The 11789-nt window shown below is 31.5% G+C and overlaps 2 protein-coding genes across 2 annotated transcripts; one reads left to right on the top strand and one right to left on the bottom strand.

Moving 5' to 3' along the window:
• Positions 1-644: 644 nt before the first annotated feature.
• On the bottom strand, positions 645-7997 carry Dp1 (satellite-binding protein 1 Dp1). The gene is made up of 6 exons (XM_070645873.1): positions 7849-7997; positions 5828-6084; positions 5610-5764; positions 3933-5484; positions 2142-3809; positions 645-1906 (listed from the first exon to the last, which is right to left on the bottom strand). Exons 2-6 carry the CDS (start codon positions 5841-5843, stop codon positions 1620-1622), a joined length of 3678 nt encoding a protein of 1225 aa, XP_070501974.1. The 5' UTR covers positions 5844-6084; positions 7849-7997; the 3' UTR covers positions 645-1619.
• Positions 7998-8252: 255 nt separating this feature from the next.
• Positions 8253-11747, top strand: LOC139094561 (putative leucine-rich repeat-containing protein DDB_G0290503). The gene is made up of 5 exons (XM_070645644.1): positions 8253-8483; positions 8538-10524; positions 10582-10860; positions 10920-11402; positions 11505-11747. Exons 1-5 carry the CDS (start codon positions 8345-8347, stop codon positions 11581-11583), a joined length of 2967 nt encoding a protein of 988 aa, XP_070501745.1. The 5' UTR covers positions 8253-8344; the 3' UTR covers positions 11584-11747.
• The last annotated feature ends 42 nt before the right edge of the window (positions 11748-11789 follow it).

Raw genomic sequence — 11789 nt, 5'->3', positions numbered from 1 at the left:
AACTAGAACAAAAAGTCTCTTACGAAATGTCTTCATGATGTTATAGTTTTACATAAGCAAATTGTTTTGTTTAACAAATCTTTTCATCATTTTTATTTTCAATAAAAATTAGTTTTTTTAAAAAGGAAAATCATTTTTATTAACTTAGAGCTTTCATCTGCTGTATTTCTTAGATGAATTTTATTAATTAAATTTTTTAACAAAACCTTTTTTGAAAAAGAATTTTCTTTCATATTTTTAATATTTTTTTATTCAACAGCAAAAAGGACTTTGATTAAGGAAGAGACACATTATCTTCCTATTATTTAAAGTGTAATAATAATATTAATAATAATAATAGTTAATATATATCGTATTGCTAAATAACTTCATGTTTCATTCCTTTCAATATAAAAAAATTCATGTTTTTTTTTCTTGCATTTTATCGCAATAAAATTATTATCATCCAATATTTCATTACTTTTTCACCAATATAGTATCATTATATCCTTAAGAATGTCCATATAACTTGTGTTTTACAATTTTAATGAGCTTGGGGTCAATTTTTTTCTCTCATGTTGTGTGTATATGTGTGTTTTTTTTTAATTTCTTTGAAATAGTCATCAATAATATTTCATTTCACTTTTAGTGCTTTTTCTTTTAAAAAAAAATGTACAAATGCAACAGTTTTCACATTATATATTAAATTCATTCAAATTTCTTTAATGGGAACATGAACCCATTTTGATTATTCATCAATAAAGTCACTACAGTCAAAAGAAGTCAGTGACGTCACAAAATTTTTCATTCACAATGATTCAATAAAATTTCTATCTAGGCGGAAGATGATGACTACTTCTATAGGAATGTTTATTAGATTTGCGAAAGAAAAGGTGTCTGAGGATGGTTTATATCGTGCTTCAATGTCAAAATATGCGTTTATATGTGTGTGTGTAAGAATGTTTTACTCTCTAAATATAATCATAAATTATCAATATTGAGCTAACAAGATTTGATTTGAGACAAACTTTATAAAAAAAAAATTGGGAGAAAATCTGTTGCATTCTTACATTGTATGTATATATATATATATATCATTCTCACATTTCAAATGTAGTCTACATATATTACTTTAATATCTCATTATCCGATTCCATTGTCCATGAATAAGTTTTTGCATTTTTTTTTGTCAATTTTTTGATGATTTTCCTTTCTTATAAGAGCCTATAATTATAATTAATTAATTTGAATAATGGATTTTGATAATCATGATTCATCTTCTTCTTCTTATTTTTTTCTTTTCTTGTAAGTTTCAATTAATTTGACCTTATAAACTTTACTTTTTTTTGATTAATTATGTATTATTTCGTGGTAGTCTTATCAACAAAGAGAACAAAAATCGCTATCTACTGTTAATATCTGTCAAGTTATATGAATTATTTACCGTAAATTACGAAGAATAAGAAACAAAAAAAAAAATGCTGAGCTACCGCAAATCTGCTTCAGCTTTCTCTAAACGTAAATTATTCAACTCGTTTTATATTTCTTTTACTTTTAATTGCGAAAAAACAAAAAAATAATTAAAAAAAGTTACCCGAAGAGTAAAGGAAGATTTTTTTTTATAATGGTCGAATCAAGACTTAACGATTTGGATTCCAGGCTGGAAGGGTGGATGTTTCTGGTGTTCCTCCAAGGCCGAAATCGGGGAAATCAATTTGGGAATTAGTATTTGGTGCTTTTTCCCATGGTGCTCCTTGTACAACGAATCCTTTGTTTGGTTGTTGCTGTTTCTTCATGGCATTTTCGAAAAGATTCTCATAAGTTACGGCGGCAGATTTTGGTGCTTCAATAACATCTTGCAAGTACTCTTCTTCCAAATTAAGCAAGTGATCGCGGCAAGCTTCGACGTCTTCTTCCTTACCGATTACTGTACACGTTGAAGAAATGAAATTTAACATTATTATAACGGAATTAATTTTCTTCTTGCTACCACATTACTTTGAGTGTGGAATGATCAAAGTTAATTACCGCAAGACATTAAACAAGTTATTGTGTACAAGTTTGATTCCATTTTAAACGGACATTTAAAAGTCGAATTTAGTCGACTCAAAAAATGTCACTTAAAAAAATAAATTCAAATTCAAAAAGTTCGTTAGACTTACCAGTGACTTGGTTCATGTTGGCATCGCCTTCTCGTGGGAATTTAATGTCGACCTTATAATCCTCCATGATTTGACGAACATGACGACCGCGTTGTCCAATGATACGTGAATGTATGCGAGCATCTAATGGTACATTTTGTTTAACCATTTCATTGTAGTCGCCAACAATTTTTAAGATTTCATCACGAGCTGATTTAGCATTTGTTTCGTATCCCTGAATTCTGATGACATTGCTTTCAGGATCTTCCTTACGTGGGAACGAAATTTGTACATCGTGGTCTGAACGGATTTTATTAATGACTGCGCCACGTCGACCAATAATTTTTGGATGTAAATCAGGTTCAATTTCGAGTTTTAATTCGAAGCTGCGCAATTCACGGTCTTGACGATCCTCTTCGAGTTTCTTAACGCGATCTGCAATTGCTGCCTTTGCATCACGTACATTTTTAGCCGCACCAGTTACTTTAATAACATCTAATTTCTTGTCTTGTGGTGATAATTCAATATGGACATCATACGTATTCATTAATTCACGTACACCTCTACCTTGTTGACCAATAATCGAACGATGTAAATCGAATGGAACATCGATTTCTTCAGTAATTGGAACAAGTTCTAAGAGTGCTTGTTTCGCTTCTTCGCATTTTTCACGTTTTCCACTAATACGAATTACATCAGCAGGATGAGCATCGCCATTAATGTCTCCATTACTTTCCGTTGGTTTACGATCAGGAAATTTGATTTGAACATCAAAATCTCTTGTAATGCTTTGAACTTTTGCACCACTTTTACCCATAACACTTCTATGATGAACTTGTGGAATAACACATTCAATTGTTACCATTGATTCCAAATCACCAACAATTTCAATAATTCGTTGTTTTGCTGCTTCGATGCCTTCTTTTGGACCCTTCAACGTTACACGTGTTGCGTCCGTTTCTGTAGAGCGAGGGAAACTAATTGTTACTCCACCACATTCCTCACTAATCTTATTAATAACTTCTCCACGACGAGCGACAAAGTGACGATGATATTTAGGCTCAACATCCATTTCACTTTCGGCATTATTATTAACCTCGCGAATGATTGCTTCTAATTGTAACTTTGCAGTTTCAACATTTTCCTTTTTGCCAATAATTGTGATAACTTCCTTATCCTTGTCATCATTAGTTGGGAAGATAATTCTTGCACCAGTTTGTTCTCTAATTTTCTTAATGGAAGCACCTTTTTTGCCGATAAGGAAGCGATGATGTTTTGGATTGGCACGTACTTCAGCAGTGAAACTTGACAATTGCTTCTCACTGCTCATTTCAAGCAATGTAGTCTTGGCCTTTTCAACGTCATCTTTTGGACCACGAATTGTAACTTTATCGCTTTTTGATTCAGGTGTTGGGAATTTAATGGAAACTCCGCCACATTCCTCCATAATTGAGTTGATCAATTTTCCTCCAGCTCCAATGATGGAATTGTAGTATTTTGGAGGAATTTGAATTTCCTCTGTTATGATGTTTGCAAGTTCATTTTGAATCTTCTTAATGCGTTCGCTAGCTTCTGTTACATTCTCCTTCTTGCCGGTAATAACAATGACATCATTGTTTTCATCTCCTTCAGCTGGCAAATCAATTTCTGTTTGTGTTTCATCGCGAATCTTTTTGATGTTTGCACCGCCTAATAAAAAATGTTAGCGGTTAGAATTATTTCAAATATTAACAGATTTTCAAAATTCAAATATATTTTCACAAAATATGTTTAAATTATAAAAAATCGTTTTTTTTCGTTAAATATTCTTACCTTTTCCGATGATGAATTTATGGAAACGCTTGAAAATTGGTACTTCCATAACAAAGTTAGATTCTTGCAATTCCTTAACGACCTTCATTAAATGCTTATAGCACTTATCAACATCATCTTTTGGTCCACGGATTTTAACAACATCAGATTTCTCGCTTGGATTTGGGAAAGTAATTACAACTTGGTTGAATTTTTCACGTATCTCACGAATGCGAGCTCCCTTTGCACCAATAATGGTTCTAAATAAGCGATGATCAATGATAGCATCGCGTTCTCTTTCATTTTCCAATTTTTCAATCATTTCGTTAAGTTCTCGTTGTGCTTTTTGAACACCTTCTGGTGATCCTTCAATACGAATTGTACTGACTTTATCCTTTTCTTCAATGTTGATAACAACATCCATTTCATCCTTAATACGATTAATATTGGCTCCAGCCTTTCCGATAATATGTTTATAATGATTTGGATTAACTTCCATTTCAATGAAAGTCAATCTTTCGATGTAATTCTTGACAGTTTTTTCCAACTGTTCAACAGCATCAGGAACTTCTGATGGTGGGCCTTCAACCTTAATTTTGTCTTCATTGAACTCAACATGAACATTTGGGAATGAAGATGTCAATTCCTTGATACTAGCACCTTTACGACCAATAATATATTTATGTAACCAAGCTGGACAATCCAAAATACGTGATTGAACTGAATTTGCCTTTTCGTAAACTGTAGCAAGAGCATTTCCTAATTTTTCATGTGGACCACGAAGAATAATTGTATCAGTAGCTGCATCTGTTGATGGCATTTCAACACTAACACCTGTAATTCGTAAGATTTCTTGAATTGTTGTTCCTCGAGGACCAACAACATATTTGTGTTGAGCACGTGGTACTTCAACGCCAACACTTGTACATTTCTTTTCCATTTCCTTATGAATGGCTTCAATACGTGTTTTAGCTTGTTGTACACCTTCTGTTTCACCGGTAATAACAATATCATCTTTCATGACCGATTGTGGTGGAATATTAATTCGTGCACCAGTATCTTCAATCAACTTATTAAGATTCTCGTTGTTTGGTCCGAGAATGAATGGATGATAAATTTTCGGTACAGTAATACGTTCAAATGCTTTACGAGATTGCTCATCACTCGTTGTACGAATTTCATGTTCAGCTTTTTCAATGCCTTCCTTAGTACCTTGAATTGTGATAAGATCACTCTCTTCGCTAATACTTGGAACAGTAATTTTCGTAGCTGTATTCTTCTCCAAGTCACGTAATCTATCTCCCTTCTTTCCCAAAATCCAACGATGATGTTCACGTGGAATCGAAATTTGCTTGCTAGCTTGCGTTTGGAAGTGAATGAAAATCTTACGACGTGCTTCCAAAACTTCATTAGCTTTTCCAGTCACTAAAAATGTCAATGATTGGTCCTTGCTGCTTGTAATTTCAATATGAGCTCCAGTTTCCTTCATGATTTGTTGGCAAGTTCTAAGTGATTCACCTTCGCCAAACTTGTCATTTTCGTATTTACGTTCAGATGATGGAACGTAAAATACCTAAATAAAAACAATAAATTAATCATAATTTCTTTACACTTCAATATTTTGTGTTTAAAGATTCGTTGAAATTTCAAACTCAAAATGATTGTTGTAAGTTTCAAATTAAAAAAAATGATTGTTACCTGAGTCACAACAGTACTTCCAATGCGCTTGATGTTATTAGGGGCAACAGCAACTGGAAACTTGGGTGTTGCACTTTCTGGAAGTGCGGGGAACAAATCATCATAACTAAATGCCTGAGCATTGTTAGTCGTCGATGTTGTCGGTTGTTCAATAACTATAGAATTAATTAATATTAATTAAAATCAGATATAGAAAATTGAAAGTATTTAAATCTTACCCTGATCTTCCATCATAATTTAACTTGCTTGATTGATTTTACTTATTTTTTCGCAGAAAAAAATTGTATGTCAAATTATAGTTCACTTTCTTTTCTTTCCTCTCCAAAATACAAATAAATGTCAATGTTTTAAATAAAAAATATATACCAAGATAACGTATAATATAAATTTGAATATAATGGGTTTTAAATCCTCGTAGATATCAAATTGTTTAGTAGAAGTGTCCTTTATTCGTACCAAAGTCGTTACAGTACCGCTGTAATGAAAAAATGAACATTTAAATTATTAAGTAAATTGCTTAATTCAATTGTAAAGCGACGTGCATTAGACAACATTGTTTGTGCAGCAGGCAACAAAATAAAAGAAAAATAGATATGATGATTATGATGATGATGATAATGTAACAACAACAAAAATAGCGACTGAAAGAGTCAAAATGTGAAATGAGATGAAACGAAACGAGAGAAAAAGATCCGTTATCATACAAGTGCTCATTACATAATTTCTAGTTTCCCATTTATATATCATCGAAATATGAACTTATTTCAATGAAAAATGTGCTGCGTTCATTTTTCATTTTCAATAAAATTCAGAATCTAACACAGAGACAGGCTTACATTCGAATATACATTACTTAAATTTATTGATAAGCCATGTATGTATAAGCTTAACTTGAGAGTGTATGAGAATCACATGGAAAATTAATATATTTCGTGGCAGTTCCGAAGATGCCAACATATTCAAAAAAATCATCTATTTTCTTTGTATTAGCATTTAAGATGCGTGAATGAGTGTATTTTCGCAGATAAGCGATTTTTACTGAGCCAATCCGAAGGCTTTTATTGCCTTTATTCTTTGCATCTTCTTCATGCTCCTCGCCAACTTTAAAATGTGCATCTTTATCTCATCGGAAAACAAAGAAGTGAAGATTTTTTTTTCCTTGTTAAATCTGGCTGGTTGGCTCTCTTTTTCTCTTGTTCATTCTTGATTTTTGTGTGTAAACCGGCCTGTTTAACTATTAATAGCTACATTCATTAACTGTATATGTACACACATAGTAGAGAGCCAGCCACAGACGGACGACGAGAAAAATGTATAATAAAAGAGAGATGGAATATTTGTAAAATGTGTGTATTTACTACGCTGCTTTGGTGCTACGTCAGTAGAATGTAGCAAGCATACAAATAAATCTAAAATGTGAATAAACCTCTACGATGATTCTTTTATTTTCAAGTATTTATTTCTAACTGATAAGCTCACACAACATTCTTTCCTCTCTTTTTCTGTACACTACTTTTTCTTCTTATTCTTATTTTCTTCTAACTTAGGTACTTAGGCGAGAGGGAGATAGAAAGAAAAAGTTTTTAGAAAGATTGTCTGATATATATATATATATATATATAATTTCTCTTGATTTCCTATTTTATTGAATGTAAACTTTTACATTCCTCGATTTATGTTCCACTTTCTTTGCACTGCAAACGTGTCAGATAATTCGGGAATGTGTGGCAATTGTATATGCATGCACGTCTTAAAGAAAAATAATAATGACGACGATGAGATGACAACGACAGCAACTTTAGATCAGATGAATATTTTTTTTCCTCTTTATTTCTTTCTGTCCCGTTTCGTTTCTCTTTTTTTCTACATCATTTCTTTTATACGTGTCAGGGCACAAGGAATTTTGTTACATCAACACTTTTAAAATCCACAAATCAGTCAATAATACAATCATACGATAATTTTAAGGTTTTCTGATAAGGTTCATAGTGCAAAATTTTGTTCCATATTGTTTTTTTTTCCTACACAACATAACCAATTTTTCAAAAATGCCGATTTTACACGATAAACCTATTTAATTCATTGAACTTTGCATTATTACACACTGTTTGAAACTTTTTAGGTATTTTATTCCATTGGAATTAACATTAATATGGATAATGTAAGTCAAGATATTTTGATTTCGTGGCACATTTTATTTCATGACTTTTAAAATGAAAATAAATAGGAAAATACTTACAGAGATACTGAAATCCAAAATTCCGGCCTATGATCCTTTGAGTATATCCAGATTTAATAGATATAGGTTTACTAATCCTTTAAATTTAAATAAATTACTGCGCGACTTATTAATCGTCTTCAATATTGAATCTTTCGTTCAATTTTCGTCAAATCTTTCGCTAAACTTTTTTTATTGCTTCATTCAAATCTTAGTAAACCGTTATTACTAATATACTTTTAAATTATTTTCTTTCATCACTTATTCTTTTCAATGTTAGAAAATTTACCCTAATTATGACAAACATTGAATATTTTTAAATAAAATAGCAATAAAAATCATAACAGTCACATAAAATGAAATTTATAAAATTCAGAACTTAACGAGCAATAACTGCCAAAAATATTTTGAAAACATCAGGAAATAGTAAAAAAAAAATCTTAAAAAAACCTTTTCATTACTTTAATATTTCTTTTTTGTAGAAAATTAGCTTTAATTAATCTTTTTAGTATTCAAAATGGATAGTTCGGACGGAGAAATCAAGGATGACTTCTCGGATATATCAGAGGAAGATTATTTCGACTCAATAGCTAGTAAAATTGAGAAAAGGAAATTGGAACTGGAACTTTTAAATCAAATTGAAATTGAGGCTTATGGTGAGTTATAGAGTAATAGTATTTTCATAATTTGGAAATTTATTTTCTTAAAAGATGATTACGCCAAGGAAAATCGTTATGAGAATCATCGAAATAGACAAAACACAAGCACATCCAGAGGTACATTTCGCAAGGAAAAATCCAGAAAACCACAAAATGAGATACGTAATCGTGCTTATCGCGCCTCATCAATATTTTCGGTAGGCTACACATTACCAAAACGAAAAAGGCAACGAAGAAGAAGAAAATACTCTAAAATTAAAACACCACCACCTGTTGTGTACCTTAGTAGCCCAGAAAGCCCAGAGTCTATTGTTGAAGTAAAAGAATCAGAATCGGATGAAGAATTACTTTTGAGGCTACAAGCATTAACATCAAAAAAAGAAGTCAAAAGCCTTATTGAACCTAGTCCAAAAGTTGAAACTATTGAAATACCACAAACATCGCCAACAGAACCTGCTTTACAATTAAATAATAATGAAGAGGAACTGCTGAGGATTGCTGCTTTAAGATCCGCTATATTAAAGAAAAAGGATCATTTTAGAAAGAGGAAGCAACTTAGGAAATTGGAAAACGAACGTCCATATAGTCCTACAGATAATTTTGAGGCAATAAATGATGTTGCTATGGATTTAAGTAACTCTCCTTTGGGTTCACCGTTTCATACTTCCTGTGATATTAATGAGGAAGTTGATATGGATATTTCAAATAGTCCATCAGAAGTGCAGGAAAATTTAGAGGAGTGTGATATGGAAATAGTTTATTCACCACAACCAAAACAAGAAATCATGATTGAAGAAAATGAAGAGGAATTAGCACTACGGTCGATGCTTTTATCGTCTATTAATATCAAAAAACTAAAAAGTGAGGAGGATATAACTGAAAGAATATCAGAAAGTGAAATGCAAGAAATTAGTGCACCCGCATCACCACAATTAGATATAACTAATCTTAAAATGGCAGTTGAGAGACTTAAACAACAAAAACAGCATGTACCAACGTTAGTATCTAACAAGTCTGGAAAATCTGGAACAAAAACAATAAAAATGATATTAGAAGAACAAAAGAATAAGAAATTAATTAAGGATACTCATATTAATGATGCTCCAAATGATGATGATGAGAATGAATTAGTTAAAAGCTCAGATTTTAATGAGCTGGAAATAGATGATAACAAAATAATAACTTTAATTGAAATAAAAGATGAACAAATAGCTAAAGAGGAGATTTTGGAACATTCAGAAACTTCTCTTATTGACAAAATAAGTACCAGTCAATCACCACAAAATAACAATGCAAATAATAATGATGATTCCGCATTAGATAAAGTGTCTTTAACCATTGAGCCATCGGATTCATCATTTTCAACAATTACCGATACAAAAAATATTCCATTGCTGCCAGAAAAGAAAATCGAAAATAGACTTGTTACTTCCTTAGAATTTGTTATACGACCTGTTACGCCGTTAATAATATCGTTATCTGTTGATAGTTCCGAAGATGAATATGACAAGAAAGTAAAGAAAACGATTAGAAAAGTCAATCATGCTTCAAAATCCTCAGCGCCAGATTTTCAAACGAATCTTGATAATTTCTTGAAAAATATTCGCTCACAACAAGAGTTGTCTCAAGTCAATAAAACAACAAGTAAATCAAGTGCCTCATCATCAAAAGAAAATTCTCAAATATCGCCAAAAACTTCAGCTGTTAAGCATCTTCCAATATCTTCGCAAGTAGAATATGAGAAATTGTTGCAAAAAATGAAAATTCTTCAAGAAGCTAAGGAACAAAAACAAAAGGCAGGAACATTAAAACGTACTAAATCGTCATCCGATCAATCAAACCCATCGCAAAATTCCAATTCCTCAAATTCCAATAAAAACCAACAACAACAACCTGAAGATCAGCAGAAAATTGTCGCAAAAGAATTGGAAAATAAATCTACCAAAATTGATGACACAATAGGAAAAATTCCACTTTTGGACGAGGCTGCGAGATTGAGGCTTATCGAAAAGACTGAAAATAATTACCTTAATCATAGGTGAGTATCATTCTTACATTTGTTATTCTTCATTTCTAATGCGTACCGTGATTTCAGTAAAAATCTTCTGGAATCAACAGAGAACAATATAAAGCTGCTAGATGAAAATAGTTTAGATTATAGGAGAAAAGATAATTTTGAGTCAAAGATTGTTGAACTTGAAAAATCGTTAAATAAATACAAAAATTATCTTCGAATTGTTAACACTAGAATTAAGTCAAATACTCCAAAGATTGTGCAGTCACAACGAGAAATGATAAAATTAAGGAATCACCAATTCAAGTTTGGTCAAATTTGTAAGAAAGTCGGTGAAACAGTTTGCGGAAATTCTTATCAGTAAGTTCCTTTTCTAAATCGATATTCTGATTTAATTAAATTCTAATTTTTAATCCTAGTTTGCCAGACTGTGAAACTACAAAAATCGAGTACAATTTCCTAAAAATTTCAGAAAAGACTGAATTAATACAAAAAGTCGTGCCCGAAGATCAAGCATATGTATCAAAACAGTTAAAACTTTTAGCTGATAAAGTGAAGGAATTTGTTCCAAAATTAGAAATTAGTAAGGAAATCGAGGCAACTAAAAATGCTCAAGTAGAAGATTCTCAAACAAAAATAGATGAGAATGCCAATAACAGCAAACGTGTCATAATTCGTAGTGTAAGTCAACTGATAGCATCTTGTGAAAATGATGATAATGAGACAGAAGAGCATGAAAAATCGGAAGTTAATGTAGAAGACGAGCAGTCAAAAGCACCAGAAGTTCATCGTAATGTAAAGAGAGTTTTAGAAAATATGGAATCGACCGTCACAAAGAAGAAAATGAAGCATTATGAATCGCCATTAGAATTTCTGAAATTACCGGACATAAGCAATCGAAAGTATGATATTAGTTTAAATCCTAAATTCTTAATCAATTTTAGTTTTTCGCCAATTTCCTTTATAATTTAACGTCAAAAAAATTTGATTTTGTATACATTTAGAAGTGTGAATCAGATAATCTGCCCATATTCGATGGAAGGGACATGCAATGACTCAGACTGCAAATATTTTCATCTCTGACAGACAGCACCAAGATAGGTTTCAGAATACGGGGTAAGTTTTTACTAACATAAAAAAACACATTAAAGACACACCTGAAGTATCCTGAAAAAAAGTATGAAAAGCACCAAAATTTATGTTAAGTGATTTTTAATAAACTAAATTCGATTGAAAAAAAAAACAAAGTATCAAGCTTCCTAGACAAGTATAAAAACAATGCTTTATGC

This window comes from Chironomus tepperi, unplaced genomic scaffold, assembly GCF_022539635.2.
Source record: "Chironomus tepperi strain 1889 unplaced genomic scaffold, CSIRO-AGI_Ctep_v1 contig_354, whole genome shotgun sequence".
Classification (NCBI taxonomy): Eukaryota; Metazoa; Arthropoda; class Insecta; order Diptera; family Chironomidae; genus Chironomus; species Chironomus tepperi.
Note: the sequence above shows the minus strand (reverse complement) of the source record. Positions and strands in the feature narration are given on the sequence as shown.

What these genes read in the sequence shown, in the direction of transcription:
- Dp1 (XM_070645873.1), bottom strand. An exon ending in TAAATTCATCATCGGAAAAG is followed by an intron (nt 3,810 to 3,932) that starts GTAAGAATATTT and finishes ATTTTTTATTAG; the next exon opens with GCGGTGCAAACATCAAAAAG. An exon ending in CAACATGAACCAAGTCACTG is followed by an intron (nt 1,907 to 2,141) that starts GTAAGTCTAACG and finishes CAACGTGTACAG; the next exon opens with TAATCGGTAAGGAAGAAGAC.
- LOC139094561 (XM_070645644.1), top strand. Translation starts at nt 8,345, where the DNA reads ATGGATAGTTCGGACGGAGAAATCAAGGATGACTTCTCGGATATATCA. An exon ending in AATAATTACCTTAATCATAG is followed by an intron (nt 10,525 to 10,581) that starts GTGAGTATCATT and finishes CCGTGATTTCAG; the next exon opens with TAAAAATCTTCTGGAATCAA. An exon ending in CCGGACATAAGCAATCGAAA is followed by an intron (nt 11,403 to 11,504) that starts GTATGATATTAG and finishes GTATACATTTAG; the next exon opens with AAGTGTGAATCAGATAATCT.